This window comes from Diceros bicornis, chromosome 1 (assembly GCF_020826845.1).
Source record: "Diceros bicornis minor isolate mBicDic1 chromosome 1, mDicBic1.mat.cur, whole genome shotgun sequence".
NCBI lineage: Eukaryota > Metazoa > Chordata > Mammalia > Perissodactyla > Rhinocerotidae > Diceros > Diceros bicornis.
The window spans coordinates 11926944-11943865 of record NC_080740.1 but is presented as its reverse complement, the minus strand read 5'-3'; the positions used below and the strand labels follow the sequence as shown (position 1 = coordinate 11943865).

At 38.8% G+C, this 16922-nt stretch overlaps 1 protein-coding gene across 2 annotated transcripts in view; it reads left to right on the top strand.

Moving 5' to 3' along the window:
* The window catches only part of EDIL3 (EGF like repeats and discoidin domains 3), a 372749-nt gene that overhangs the window by 171601 nt on the left and 184226 nt on the right, over window positions 1-16922 (top strand). For both annotated transcript variants that reach the window (XM_058526450.1, XM_058526363.1), the window contains one exon: window positions 2937-3065. In XM_058526450.1, the coding sequence (XP_058382433.1) occupies window positions 2937-3065 (129 nt within the window). The remainder of the gene's footprint in view (window positions 1-2936; window positions 3066-16922) is intronic.

The following is a 16922-nucleotide window of genomic DNA, read 5'->3' as shown; positions in this document are numbered from 1 at the left end:
AGGGACGAGTAGAAACGGTCATCTATTCCAGGCTCATATTCCCCCTTTGTTCTTCAAAGTGACTTCCATCCACCACCCTCCTCGGAATCACGGCTTTAACTGCTCCCAAGAACTGGCAAAGGCCTTACTACTTCGGTCATTTTTTTTTTTTTAATCCCTCCCTTACCCAACTCCGTAAGGGGAAGGGAGCATGGAAACGATTTATGTTCTTTCTGATATAAATTATATCACTCTCTTGAGGGGTCAGGAATAGCTTAATCATTTTTGGTTTTAATAACTTTTTTCCTCCTAGATACAATTCCTTAAACCCAATTTTCCTCATATTAGATGTGGTTTTTTTGGAGAAATCACTGAATTCTTATTAAGCACTGTTTCCTCATCTGCAAAATTGAAAGATTGGATTAGGTCATTTCCAAGGCTCCTTATTTGTTTAACATTATTTAGTTCTTTGACTCTAATTATTTGTTTTTTCCTTTGCAGTTATATGCATGGCTATCAGTTAATAAAATCTAAGTCATGTTTTTTATTATTTTGAAGTGAACTGATGAGTCAAAACTCTAATATTACTTTTATTTCATTCTCCCCTCCCCAATCAGTTGATTCTCTAAGGAGTGTATGATTTAAAAATCACAGGTTCTTAGTTTGGGACCTAAATGCATCACTCATAGATGTTCCTTTGAGAAATATTATCTAATCTTTCTGACTTTCAGTTTTTAAAAAAATCTAAAAGAGAATGGTAATGACAGCTACCTCATCCAGTTGCTGTGAGGAATAAATGAGATTATTTCTGTGAAAATAATTTGTAAATTATAAGGCACTATCAAATGCTAATTAGTTTGAGAGGAAGGAAGTAGTAGAAGCTGAGAAAGAAGAGAAGGAAAGGTAGGTTCTAGAGCATGATTTGCATCTCTTAGTGATGGGAGAAAATGATTCAAATTGCCACCAAACTGATCATTGGTGTTGCACCTTCTTCCTGTCTCAAGCTCTGGCAGCGTTCCACCTCAAGGGCAGGTGTTGGTTCATGCAATTGACATCTACTGCACAGCACAGAGAAATAAATATACCGTTTTTAATTGGTATGGAACTATCTGGAGGAAAATCACAGATACATTGATTTCGTTTTACTTTCTGAAAGTCAGCCCTATCAAGAAGTGAAGATCCAGGCACTAAGAGTTGCGACACTGTTTCCTTTTTCATGCATATCTTTATTAGATTCTGCAACAGTTGAATTTCACAAATTTTAAGCTGGAAGAAACTGAGTGTCAAAGACAGCTGCTGGAGGAAGGAGTAGAATGATAAAGTCTTGCCTAAATGCAAAATGACGTTGCCTACCCCCTAAGTGCTTCCTGCTGTTGGCGTCCTATGGCACTGCTTAAAGTGATGAGGGTAAATTTCCTTCTCTCTCCATATGTCTTTGTATGGCTTTGACCACACTTGAGTAGCCATTCACTATTGCACCCTTCTAGTAGCCTCGCCTGTTGGAGCTCCATCCAGTTGCATCAAGTTATCACTATTCTGTGGCCAAGCCTTTGCCTTCCCTCTAGTCTCTGCTGAAACCACTTGCTCTTTTTCTTGGCTAATCTTCCTCCAGGACTCTGGCATTCACCTCTTCACACATAGTCAGGTACTTAGTTTAATAACTCTTGCTTTCCTTTTCTCATATTTACATCTTAACTGTATCTTCAGTGACTTTTCTTTCACTTATAAATATGTTCTAGTCTCTCCAATTAAAAAAAAAAGACAAAATTAGAGACTGCTATATTTTTTCCTTGGTCTTTCTTCATCTCCCAGGAAGAGCTTTTTCTTCCTTCAACTTGTCTCTTCCTTTCTTCACAATCTCCAGTCTGGATTCTGCCCTGAGTCAATTAGCATCCTCCAAGAAGCCAACTATAGACAGAATGAGAGGTGCAATAGGTTTACTGGGGGGATGACAAAGGGGAGAGGGAGCAAGAGTAGGTAGGATGAGCTTTCAGACTGTGACACAAGCCTGTCACCTCTGAAGGGAGAAAAGGAAGGAAGGAAGATTGCGTAGAAAGAGCCTCAGACTGCCGTGCCATTTGAGAAAATCTCAGTCACAGCAAAGGGGCACCGCAGAGTAAAGAATATGCACTAGAGAAGTCCCGGGTCAAGCAGGACTGGCCCAGCTCTACACCCCCACGGTGCTGGCAGCTGGTTGTCTCCAAGGGACGTCGAGCACCAGGCTTCTATTGGCGGTCACAGGTCCCAGTCACTCTGGTGAAGTTACTTTCTCAAAGCTTAAAAATGACCATCAGCCCTTCTTCTCTATATTTGCAACTTTTGATGAGCTATTTCTTGTAGATGGGCAAAAATTGTGGTTCTCCAGAAATATGCCCCACCACAAACTCATAAATCGTCTACAAGTATTGCAACCAGCTATCCACTTCATTTGGCCTATGTGGTTACAGTCACTGGCAAGTTTATGCTACTTTCACCAGCGGGGAGCAAAAGCTCTTCAGTGTTCGTAACTCCAGAAATTGCCGTTCACTATTACTTTTTAAACATGCAGAAGGTATTTAACAATTTGGAGACCAAATAATATTTTACTTAGTGCTAATATTTTTGAGTGCTTAATATATGTCAGACACTGTTCTGGGTATTTTATATGTATGAATTCTTTTCATCTGTATCATCACCCTTTGAGGTAGATTCTCTTAGTATCGACATTTAACAGAAGGTGAGACTGAGGCACAGAGAGGTTAAATAAATCCTCCAAGACCACATGGCTAGAAAGTGGTGAAACCAGGATTCAAATCCAGCCTTTGGTCTCCAGAGTCCATACAGCTACTACATTTCCTGTGCCACTAATATCCAGAACACTTTTTTCTATAAAAATTAATGGCAAATATTGACCCAATGTCTACTTTAAAGCGCATGCATCATGTGCATCATGCAGCAATATTTTTTCTGTCTTTCAGGTCCCTGCATTCCTAATCCGTGCCATAATGGAGGAACCTGTGAAATAAGTGAAGCGTACAGAGGGGACACATTCATAGGCTATGTGTGTAAATGTCCCCAAGGATTTAATGGGATTCACTGTCAGCACAGTAAGTTATCCACAGACATTGTGCTTTTATTATTATTGATTGCAAAGTATACAGGTCATTATCATTCTTGTTTGTAGTAGAATGATAGAATTTTCCAGGAGCAAAGAGCCCTGACAGTTGGCTAATGCTGCTTCTCTCCCACTAAATCACCGCATCCCCCATTGAGGATTCCCAGACTGTGTTTCGGTCCTCCACGTGGTGTGGGGAGCTAGTCATTTTCTGTTGGCCCTTTTCATGATTGTTCTGCCATGCTTGCAAAGTGTTGCTTTTTATAATAAACTGATGTCTGCTCTTTCTTTCATGCTTGTCCTGAAGCTACATTCTTCAAGCTTCCCAGACATTATTATGTTGATTAGTTCAGACATGATACCCAGAAAAGTAGAGGAAACTGCCCACCCTGCCGTGTTTATAAGTTAATTGCCTCCTTCTTACATGTTGGCATTTTTAGTGTGAAAATCTTTGAAAGTTCAATAAGTGTGTTATCTGCACTTCTCTTTTTCATTCCCATTCTTATTTATCCTGAGAAGTTAAACAAAATATGTCCACTTGTGATGATTTTTTCTTAGATGTGTGGCTCAACATAAATGCCAAATGGGTGGTGTGGGCCCTTAACCAGCAAGGGTTCAGCAAGATCGGAGGCCAAGGTGGACTATAAGCTGTCAGGGAAGGCTCTTAGAGAGGCTGCCATGTGTGAGCTGAGTCTTGAAGGAGGGTTAGGATATTGGTCAGAGGGAGAGGAACAGGGGAACAGCACGTGGTAGGAAGAGTGGGGGAGGAATATACGAGCTATGAGTACTGGAGTGATGGTCAAGACCACTGTGTTAGCAATGAGTAAGGCAAGGTTGGTTATGTCAGCTAGAACCAGATTTCCAACTAGCAGCAAAAAATATACAGTGCCTCCTGGCTCTGAGACTTTTGGGGCATTTTCTACCCTTCTGGAGACTTGCCATGGCCAGGAGTTTGTGGAATTTCTGTAGAAGACTGTTATAGTACAGGGCGCCTAAACTGCTTGCAGTTGTCTCTAAGAGCTCAGATCACCAGCAAGGAACTGAGAGGCTACTGATTTTTCTCTGGCTGGGTCCAGAGCTGACAAGGCTGATTCTCCTTTATTGTAGCATCACTGCTCAGCCTCCCCACGTGAACACCTCAAAACATACCTGGAAAGACAGAGATGGGAGCCCAGAATCTTGGCTACCTTGACAGTCACTTAATCCTGTGAAGATAATGTCACTAACCCTACTTATTTACTAAACTGTGTGATGTGGTGTCAGAGCAGTGCCCAGAGGGAGACAGTTTGGCCACCCCACTTGAGCCCCTCAATTGAGAGCTGCTTGCATGCAGCACACACCCTTACAGAGGAATCCCCCCTTGAAATGAGGACAGAATTTTCATAATGGGATGTTGTCCAATGTTCAGAGGCAGGAATTGCACCCAAGGTCACGTGATCCTAACTGTCTCTTTCCTATGCTGCAGGGCTCCAGGAGGGAGAGGACGAGAGTGTCCAAAGGCAGATTCTTACTGTCAGAAATCCTTAGAAGCACAGTATTTGGAAGCCATGTATAGACCCTAATGTCACTTAAATATTTCATATTTGTTAACCCTCCCACCCTAACCTACTGCTGATGTCAGTGTAAAGTTGGGGCTGGTCCTTAAACCAGAGGTTGAGAAACTCCAAATCTAAGTTCCAACTAATAATATCTGTACAATGGCACAAAATTCTCTTCACATCTCTGGGCCTTGTTTTCTTCATATTGTGAAGAAGAGTTTAGTTTCAGTTATCTTTAACAGCCTAGAAGTCCCATTGAAGACATCAAGTCATCATTTGTCCCAATAGAAGCAAGGTTGCTGTGGACAGGTGGTACTGGAGAAGGATCCACCTGCCTCTGACTCCCACACATTCTGTGAATGTGACTTCTTTCAAGAGAACCATCAAGTTTGGAGAAATAGAACAAATCATTTTTGTTCCCATTCTCCATGGGGAAACATCCAAGTCTTTTTTCTGAAACCTTACACCATACTCCAATAAGCTCATTAAACCACACCAAGGTGTTGAATTTCAAGGCTTATTTTGAAGTACAAAGAAACCTTCCCCCTTATGGCACCTGATCCCCCACAAGACCTTAAATCTGTGTTAGGAATTGCAATGGGAAGCCCAAGGCTGAGAGATTCACTTCAGAGCTGGGATTTTGTGGTCTGAACAAACTGGTCCCTATTCCCTGAAGTGCATCATTATTAGAAGCAACAGAGAATGGAGGCAAAAGGACTGGATTTGCAATCAGAGACCTGGATTTGAGACCTGACCTTTACAGTTATTGGATAAATGACCTTGAGCCTGTCGCTTGACCTTTCTGTGATTGAAGACATATAAATCGAGGAATTGAATTAGAAATAGATGATCTTTGGTTCATGCAAGGTAGGAGAGTATTAAATGGTAGCTTGCTTCCTGTCCAAAGGTTATCAAGCCTTCCTCTTTACAGATGAATTTGAAAAGGATTATATTTGGGAAAGTAGATTTAGAAGTGCTGGGAGCCCTGAGAGCTTTTCCAGGTAGGAGAAACAAAAAAGCAGCTCTTTAAGCCCTTGCAAGAACTGCTAGGTATTTGGTTTTTTTTTTTTTTTTTTTTTTTCCCAGTGGTAATAGTTTTATGGCCCAGATATACTCTAGAACCTTGCTCCTCAAGTGTAGTCATGAGTCATGGTCATCTGGAAGCACGTTAGAAATGCAGATGGTGAGGCTACACCTCAAACCAACTAAATCAGAATCTGTATCTCAAAATGATCCCCGTTGACTCCCACACATATTGAAGTTTGATAATTGCTGCACAAGGCTTTCAGTAGCTAAAAGTAATCATCTCATAGATTAAGGTAGCACCTTCTGCATTCAGTTACATAACAACACATGATAGACAAAATATTCGTTATAGTTTTTACAGATTACAACTATATTGAAAATAAATGAAAATGAGAGATATACCAATACAATATGAACATTTCACTTGGGAAAGGAATTGAAAAAAATTCTTCAGATATTCATATATGGGAGCTTATTAATTTAGTTCTGTAAGACAGAATGTGAATTAAATATCTTTTGGAATATAGCTAAATAGTTAAAGAATTTTGAGTTACATGATACAGAGTGACAAATACATAGTTAATAGGTTTAGTTTAACAACTATTTTGTCAATATGTTACAAATTAGAAAAAAAATGTTTCCAGTGCTAGCATTAAATATTACCTACATATGCTTTTTTTCAATTCATAGGTTTTAGTTTTTAGAACAGTTTTAAGTTTACGGAAAAATTGAGCATAGAGTACAGAGAGTTCCCATATATTCCCCCTCCTGCATAATTTACCCTATTATTAACATCTTGCATTAATATTGTATATTTGTTATAATTGATGAACCAATATTAATACATTATTATTAACTAAAGGTCATAGTTTATATTAGTGTTCAGTGTTTGTATTGTACAGTTCTATGGATTTTGAAAAATGCATAATACCATGTTTCCATCATAGCCTCACATCAAATAGTTTCACTGACCTAAAAATCTTCTGTGCTCTGCCTATTCATCCCTTCCTCCCTCCCTCAACCCCTGGCAACCACTGATTTTTTTTTTACTGTCTCTATAATTTTGCCTTTTCCAGAACATCATGTAGTCAGAATTCTATAGTATGTAGCTGGAATCATATAGTATGAAAACTTTTCAGACTAATTTCTTTCACTTAGCAATATGCATTTAAGGTTCCTCCATGTCTTTTTGTGACTTGATAGCTCTTTTTTTTAACCACTGAATAATATTCCATTTTATGAATGCCCCACAGTTTGTTTATTCATTCATCTATTGAAAAACATCTTTGTTGCTTCCATTTTTGGCCACTGTGAATAAAACTGCTGTAAACATTCATGTGCAGGTTTTTGTGTGAATATAAGTTTTCAACTTATTTGAACAAATACCTAAGAGTGCAATTGCTAGATCTTGGGAATTCATTCAGTACATTCAGTTTTGTAAGAAACTGCCAAACTCCCTTCCATGGTGGCTGTACCATTTTGCATACTTACCAGCAATGAATGAGAGTTCCTGCTGTTACATATCCTCACAAGCATTGGTTATTGTTAGTGTTTTTGGATTTTAGCCAGTACCTATGCTTTTTTGGTAATGAAAATAACATGAGGTTATAACTTTATAAGACTAATAATGATTAGTACTGTTTTTTGTGTAGAATAACCAAATTATACATGTTCTTAAAATGCCATAAAATAATGTGAAATATATATGCACACACATATATACATATATATACACATATGTGTATATGTGTGTGTACATTTGTGTAAATTATAAGATGTAAATTATGAGATGAATTGAACACCAAAATTGTCTAGAGCTTAGACTTTTGAAACGCATTTTTAAGCAAGCAGTTTTCTGCTGGGAGCTGCATTTGGGGCTAGCTAGAAGTAATCATATTTTATTTGTTGCCTAGTAACAAATCTAATGCCTTAGGGAAGGACTGTTTCTTCACTCCCAGAACTCTTTGCTCATCTTACCACTGGAGGCATTCTGTGCATTCTTCCCTACCTGTGCACAGCTCCACAACCTTCCAGTCCTTTTCAGAACAAATTGTCTTGGTTCCTGCCTTCTTTGCAGAAGGGGAGCTGATCTAGGTGCCCACCAAGCCCTGAAAGAAAAAGGACTGGTTTAAAGAAGTGATCCACGCTATCAGATTAGCTCAAGATAATGTGCTCTCTAGTCCCTTTTCCCACCGAGAAAAGGGTGGGATTCTTTGTGTATTATGCTAACTATTGTAAACCAGTTTGGTCTTAATTTTATACTATTGATTAATGGATTCATACATTCAACAAATATTTATTGGGGCTATGAGTCATGTTACTTTTATAACTTGCATATTGCACTTGTCTCACTTTTAACTTCATTAGAGTTAGCTAATGATATCTGCTGTTGTGACCACCACTGTTAATTGGATTAATTACATATTTGGCAATTACACATTTTCTCTGGTATGTGGTGCTTGTTAAACATGCAGAATCTGGTCCCACCTCAGTCCTGTTGAATTAGAATCCTTGGTCAGTACCCTGGATATAATTAAAAGCATTCATATGGTCTTTAGGGGCACCAAGCTTGAGGACTACTGGCTTAAAGAATGACCTTTAATTTCCGAATTATGCTGGAGGAAGCATGCTGTTAGGGGAAGAATTGTGGATCAGACCTGGGTTTTTGATGCAGTTCTCTCTTGATCAGTTGATGAAGGGTCAGTTAGCATGTAATGGTTCTGTGCTTAGCTTTCTCACCTGATAATTCAATTCAATTCAGTTCACTTCCAATTCAACAAACACTTAGAACTTCACGCTGTCTTATGTGCTAGAAATAACATGTCTATAAAAATTGGGACTAATAATCCTTTGTCCTGCTTCCCTAAATAGGATATTTGTTAGGATCAGGTGAAAGGTTGCAAAACATACTTTACATATTTTAAAGGATTAGATATGCCTAATGAACAAATATTTTTAAATATAATGGGGATTGGCTTCCTATTGGTCTTTAATTTTTCCCTTTCTTCAAAAATATTTTAATTATAATTTTTTAGAAAAAGAAGTTTGAGTGGTGGGGCAGGGAGAAGCCCAGTTTGGAGCGTTATGCTTTTCTATAAGAATTCCTCTCTTAGCATCCTTAGTTCTAATAGGTAATTATTATTTTTTTAAATTACTTATTCTAATTTTAGCTAGATGGCCTCTTTATTTTAGCTTTTCCACTAGAGGATCAATTTGTCCTAATAAAGTATTCACTTCAAAAATTTGTGGAAACTTTACCTGGAGTTATTACTGACACCTGCAAACTGTATAACTACACTGGCTAAAGAAAGACCTCTAAGGAGACTTCCAAAATACACTTGTCTCCAACCTCAAAAGGTTTTCCGACTGTGGATTGAGCTTTCAAATTTTCCTGTTCGCTGATGACATTCTAGGTCGATGTTAGCCACCTTAATGCTATAAGCCAACGGTTCTCAAACCTGGTGTACATATGAATTATCTGGGAATACAGATAAATATTCAGATTCCTCCTGCTCATCCATAAGAATTCCAATTTAATAGATTTAATTGTGGACCCAGGTCTGACTATCAACAAGTACCCTAGTGAAACTGAGGCAAATGATTCTAGAACATTGGTTCTCAGCTTGGCTGCACATTAGAATCACCTGGGGACCTATCAAAAATACGATGCCTGGCTTCTACCCCAGAGATTCTGATTTAATTGGTCTGGGGTATGGTCTAGGCATTAAGAGTTTTAAAATCTCCCCAGCTGATTCTAATGTGCAGCCAAGGCTGAGAATCAGTGTTCTAGAACCATACTGTGAGGAATTAGTATGCTTTAAAGAAACTAAGCAAAGAAATACTCAAAAGGAAACCAAGCTTAGGATACACAAATATAATTCCACACTAAATGTGTAATCATGCAACCTTATTGGATTTTGTCATTCAACCTTTGCTTAATATGATGGAAATCATCTTACAGCAAGAACCCTTACGAATTGAAAGAATCAGGCCAGAGGAAGATATTGGCGTACTATTCTTAAAATATGTTATCCCTTAATCTATCTGCAGTAGTCAGAGTTCCAAGGCATTTTTATTTGCTTGCTTTCATCCTTTGCAGGAGCCTCGCAAAGAGCCCTGTTCTGGCAGATGTACGTAATGGATGTTTACACAGAGACACTATTCGAATATAGACACAGTTTGTGACTTTTGCAATGAAATACTCAGATATTCACAAACTCAAAATGTTTGAAAATTGCTACTTTAAATAACACTTAAACATTCCTTTTTTCCTGTTATTTATTAAAAGAAATTTGGTTGTCAGGAACACATAAACTGTGAACAAAAATATATTAAACAAATTTTGCCAGAAGTTTATACTCATGAAGGTAGTGTATTTATACTAATAGGCTTGACCTTCTAGAACTGATTCATTCACGATTTTATAAAAGATCTCTCCAGGAATAGAGATGGTACCACAAATACAGTTAAAAAGCAATAACTTTGTTGCCTGTAATCCAAATTCCCCAGGCCTCCCACTTGTGATAATGTTTACATTGATTTCCAAATTCCTGTTACTCTTAGCTACCATTTTCCATATCAGTTGTCCACGTAGGGCCTCATTCTTCCATGAAGTCTTCTCCACTAATGTCAGGAAATTATTTACTTATCTACACATTTGACAAATATTTTTTGAGAGCTTGCTTACTGTTTCACCAAGTTGCCACATGTGCTTAGGAACAAGCAGGAGCTCCCTGGCTCTGCTGCTGGTCCCACCTTGAAAATACTGCTAAGGGGCTGGCTACGATTTCCTCGGCTGGTGGCCACCCAGGCAACTGAAACCACACGTGGTCTGAGGAAACATAAGGGCAAGTTGAGCCATTTTAATGACATTGGGTCCTCCTGTGTTCCTTGGGGCTGGAAGGTCGTGTGGCGTTTCCCAGAGCCTCACACATACCTTTATGGACACAGTTGCTCAGCCTTCCTGCCCTAACTGCTCTTTCTTTGTTTTTTTTATTTATTGAGATATAATTGACATATAACATTATACAGTTTCAGGTATACAACATAAATCTTCTTTTCTTGTGATGAGAACTTCTAAGATCTGCTCTCTTTGCAACTTGTAAATATACAGTACAATACTGTTAACTGTAGTCACCATACAGTTCATTATATCCCCAGCACTTATTTATTTGATAACTGAAAGTTTATACCTTTTGACCCCCCTCATCCATTTCACCCACCTCCCACCCCCTACCTCTGGCAACCACCAATTTGTTCTCTGTATCTATGTTTGTTTTTGTTGTTGTTGTTTTAGATTTCACACATAAGTGAGATTGTATGGTATTTATTTTTCTCTGTCTGACTTATTTCACTTAGCGTAATGTCCTAAAGGTCCATCCATGTTGTTACAAATGGTAGTGTATTAAAAAAACCTACAGTTTTTCTCTCCTGTGAATGTCCTTTACTACTCATACATCACTTCTGACATTTCTGGTCACCAAATGAGTGGAGGTTTTCGCCACACCAGGCGATTCTCCGAGACACCAGCTGGATGTCCTATAATTTAATTCAAGTCTGACACTGTCTACCTGGAGATAATGTCAGATCCCACAGGTTAAGGGCTCAGTCCCAAAAGATTGTGCCCACCTCACTTCAGATGCCAATCAAAAGTAGTCAGTCCTTGGGTTACCCACAACTTCTGTTTGATTTCGCTACAAGTAGGAGATTCCCACCAACCCCTCCTCAGGTTCAATTGTTTTGCTAGAGTGACTCACAGAACTCAGGACAACATTTATGTTTACCAGTTTATTAAAGGATATGATAAAGGATACAAATGAACGGCCCAATGAAGAGATACACATGGTGAGGTATGGGAAGGTCCTGAGCTCCTGAGCACAGGAACTTCTGTTCCGTGGAGTTGAAGTGCATCACCCTCCTGGTGTGGATGTGTTCACCAACCCGGAAGCTCTCTGACCCCAATACTATTGAGATTTTTATGGAGGCTTCATCATGTAGGCATGAGCCATCATGAACTCCATTTTCAGGCTTTCCCCTTCCTCAAGAGATTGGGAGGCGGGGCTGAAAATTCCAAGCTTCTAGTCATGGCTTGGTCTTTCTGGTGACCACCCCTCATCCAAGAGCTATCCAGGAGCTCACCCAAAGTTGCCTTATTAGAACAAAAGACACTCCTGTCCCCCAGGAAATAACAAGGGTGTCAGGAACTGGGGTCAAAGACCAAATATTAGAACAAAAGATGCTCCTACTGCTCTTATCACTTAGGAAATTACAATGGTTTCAGGAGTTCTGTGCCAGGAACCAGGGGCAGAGACCAATATATATTTCCTTTTATCTCACAGGCAGGGTTTCCTTCTTTTTTATGGCCCAGTAATATTCCATTGTACATATTACCACATTTTCTTTATCCATTCATCCATTGATGGACACTTAGTTTGTTTCCATGCTTAACTGCTCTTTCATTCAGGGCTCAAACTGACCCTTCAGGCAGGTTGGAGGACAGGTGCCATGGCCTCACCTCTCTTTTTCTCATCTCAACCATCTTTCCCAGGGAGCCTTTTTGCAGACTCATTTTGCCTCAGTCAGTTATGAAAGCAATAGCATCTGTGCACATGGAATACATCTCCATAAGGCTCTGAAGCCTACTCACTCAACAGATGTGTTTACTCCCTACTCCATGCTAAGCACTCTTCTGGACATTGGGATACAGCACTGGACCAAAATATCCAAGTTCCTGGTGTCATAAGACTTCCATTCTAAGGGAGAAAAGGATAATAAAAAATATGACCAGCACGTTTACCATAGGACTCAGCAATTGCACTCTTGGGCATTTATCCCAGAGAAATGAAAACTTAAGTTTACAGAAAAATCTGTATGTGGATGTTTATAGAAGCTTTATTATTAATAGGCAAAAACTAGAATTGGCCCAGATGTCCTTCAACAGGTGAGTGGTTAAACAAATAGTGGTACATCCATTCCACAGAATACTTACTACTCAGCAATGAAAAAGAAGGAAATGTTGATAAATACAACTTAGATAAATCTCCAGGAAATTAAGCTGAGTGAAAATAAGCCAATGCCAAGAGGATACACACAGGATGATTCCAATTATATAACATTTTTTTGTGTGTGTGTGTGTGAGGACGATCAGCCCTGAACTAACATCCAATGCCAATCCTCCTCTTTTTTGCAGAGGAAGATTGGCCCTGAGCTAATATCTGTGCCAATCTTCCTCTACTCTATATGGGACACCGCCGCAGCATGGCGTGACAAGCGGTTCATCAGTGTGCACCCGGGATCCGGGCCGGCAAACCCCGGGCCACCGAAGCGTAGTGCATGCACCTAACTGCTTGTGCCACCAGGCTGGCCTCTATATAACATTTTTGGAAAGACAAAATTTTAGAAATGGAGGACAGACTTCCAAGCATTAGGGAGGGGGTAGAGGGAAGTGAGCGTGGTTATAAAAGGACAACATGAGATACCCTTGTGGTGTTTGAATTGTTCAGCATATTGACCGGGATGATAGATACACAAACCTACATATGTGATAAAATTGTATAGAATTACTTACATACACATAAATGAGTATAAGTAAAACTGGAGAAATCTGAGTAAGATTGATGTATTATAATGATGTCAATATTTTAGTTGTGTTTTTATATTACAGTTTTGCAAAATGTTAACCATTGAAGGGAACTGGGTAAAGTGTACATGGGATTTCTTTGTGTTATTTTTTACAAATACATGTGAATCTACACTTATCTCAATAAAAATTTCAATTAAAAAAGATAACATAGTAATATATATATAATATACAGTAACATAGTAGTAATATATAATATCAACTTATAATGTGTGTTATAAGGATAGGGACTAAGGAGCAGAGATGTTTGAGTGGTGTTTTAGAGCATGGCCAAAGAAGTTTTCTCCCACCAATGACATTTGAGCAGATCCATGAATGAAGTCAGGAGCCAGCCCAGAACACGAGAGGGAGTAGCCAGTGCTAGAGCCTCAAGAAGGGTGTGTGCTTGGAGCATGGTGAATGATGAGGAGGGGATGCAGAGAAGAGGCCTGAGTGGTACCAGGGCTGGACCATGCAGAGGCTTATAAGCTATAAAGAGGACTGTTTATTGTATTTAATTGTGGAAGGGCACCTTTGTGGGGTGAGAGCAAAGGAGTACATTAACTAATTTCTTTTTGGAGAATGACTCTGGCCACTGGTGAAGAACAGGCTCTGTTGGGAGCAAGAGTGGACCCCTAGAACCAGCTAGGAGATGATGGCGGCTTGGACTAAGATGGTCATGAGGACTTGAGAGGAGCTGAACAATGTTCAGATTTGGAAAATCGTTTTGAGTGGATTATTCTGGAGTCATAAATACTTGTTTTTGCTAATGAATTTCAGTAGCACTATAATTATTATTCTTTTTACTTAACTTCTTGCCAGAGACTTGGGCAGTATGATATATTGTTATAATTTCCAGTGTGCTTCGTTATTGACATTTGTTTCTAGCTTTTAACAGTATCATTAGGATAGAATCTAGAATTTTAAAGATAAAAATATATATATACACACATATGTATATATATATATGTATATAATCAACACCTTAAATATATATGACGTTACTTAAGATATTGAATTTTGAAATTTTGATATTTTTAAAGGACTCATAAAATTTGTTGCCTTTAGATATATTGTGTCACTTTATCTTTCACATTAGCTGAGTCACAATGTATACTACAGTATATTTTAAAGAAAACATTATAACAGCAGTGATATGTAAATCAAGACTAATATAATTACATACTAAAATACAATAATGATTTTGAAAAAGAGGACATCATTTACATTTTAATGGGAAATCTGGAAATCACGAGTGCTTTGAGTGGATATTTTCTAACAGCAGCCTTTAGAATGTAACTTGATTGATTTTGCTCTCATGATTCCTAATTGATTTTGCAATCATACCATAGCCTGTAAGTTTGGAGAAATTTAAGGCAATGTATCCTTGGAAATAAATTATCCTTAGATATTCAGGGGGTTTTAATCTTTTCATAAGATACATCTTAAACTAGAACATTGTTAAATGAGCATTCTTCCCCCAACCATATGAAGAAGGTTCTTTTGGTGATAAGTAAAGGAAGTACTTCTGACTCTTGCTAAATAAAATGAGTCTAGTTTATTTGAATAATGAAAACATGGTTGTTAAGAAGGTTGAGAACTTAAATGTAGAAGAGACTCAAACTTAAATTCTTTCTTTGTTATTAACAAGTCATATCAATTTGAACTAACGATTATGCTAAGCCTTGCTGTCCTCATGTGTAAAGTAGAAGTAACTGGGCCCTTTGCCTACTTTTAGGTCCAGGTTGACGATACCCAGGCAGTTTAATACATGAGAGGGGGTTATGTACAATGAGAAGTTCTGGACATTCATAAACTATCACTATTATTTCTGTGTTTGGTTTTCATAATACTTTTTCTTTAACCATGGTAGAAGAAATTGGTACTAAAATAAATACTGATTTTTCCTGAGCTAATTTTGCAGCAGAGAGAATGGGGATACTAGATGACTCGATTTAAAAGACAAAGTCTTATAATTGAGAGTGTACACCTTCTTAATAGCTGGGGTGAGATGGAGGGAGAGAGGAAGGAGAAGAGAGAGAGACAGAGAGAGAGAGAACAAAAACACATTAATGCTGTTGTTCCAGTTGTCTGCTTTCCAATAAAACTCTGTAGAAGAGTTATCTATACTCAGTGTCTTCTGTTTGCTCTGTGATTACTTACAGACGATATCCAGATTCTGATCACCTCTTACCACCTCCACTTCGTCCCGAAGGCACCATTTTTCCACTGTGACATACTCTCAATGATGGTGCTGTCTCTACGCTTGTCCCTAGTCTATTTTCAAAACAACAGCCAGAGTCATCATCTTAAAACACAACTCATATTAGGTCATTTCTGCGTGAAGAATCCTCCCTGGTTTCCTAGTTCACTTGGAGTAGAATCCAAAGTTCTAGAGCGGCCAAAAGCGCGTGCGCTCTGTTCCCGCCCATCTCGGATCTTATCCCCCATCTCACTCCCTGGTGCTGATTCAGCTTTGGACACACTGCTCTCATTGCCGCTTCAGACACGCCAAGCCCACTCCCAGTGTGGGGCCTTTGCACCTGTGCTCACTTACTGGGTCTTCTTTCCTGGATAACCGCGAGGCTTGCTCCCTTTCTTTTTCGTATTAGGTCTTTGCACAAGTGGCAGTTCTCCAGAGTGCCCTTCTCCAGCTACCCCGAGTAAAATGTCATTCTGTAAAACCTTCCTCCACCACCTCTTCCTTCTCTGCCCCTCTTACTCTCCTTTATTATTTCTTAGCCCTCCTCACCACCTGACATATTATATATCTATGTCTATTATTTCTCTGTCCTCTAAAAAGTAAGCTTCCTAAAAGCAAGGACTTGTTTACTTTTTGCTCTATTCCCTGTGCCTACAAAGTTCATAGTATGTGCTCAATAAATATTTGTTAAATAAACAAGTGAATAATGGAACCATTAGTCTTTTAAGCACTCAACCCATTAATGTATCATCTACTAATACCCTGTCTTCCATGATGTTGGGCTCTGTGGAAGACAAAGAACGCTCTAAGAAACAGCATATGCCTTCAATAGCTTATGAAATTAGTGTGGAGAAAAATACCGCTTCATCTAACAAGAGTCCTATGGCCAAATAAGTTTGGGAACACTACATTTTCTCCTCTTTTTGGAGATTGCCAATAGATTGCTGATGTGTTGATTGTCAATAGGATCGATAAATGTTTGTTAGATAGTTTTAAAAACTTGTTTAATGTTGTTTAATTCAATTGACTGGAAGAGATGGCAATGGGATTGACATCGAAAACTCTGATGGAGAGTTTAATCTTTAGGCAAAGGAGGGAGGACAGATGGAAAACAAAGTGAGGCAGAGACATGGGAAGGTGGAGTTATCGTCAAATAAATGGAAAATAAGTAGGAGGCAAGGATGGGATGAGGCTGAAGATTAATTTAGGGATCCTTTGCATCTACACATATATGCGTTTTAATGCAAATACGTACAAGGAGGAACTTCCACCCGCACATACCTGTTTACAAGCATTGATTCAGCACCTTACAGTTCTCCCTGGAAATGGTGATTTTGTTCACGTTGCCCTGCCTGTGGTGACTTCCTTTGTCTGAGAGATGAAAGAATGATGAGCAATGCTTTCCATCAAGGTTTTCTAGAGAGCCATTTGCCACTTTTGCTACTAGACTCTGTGCCATTATTT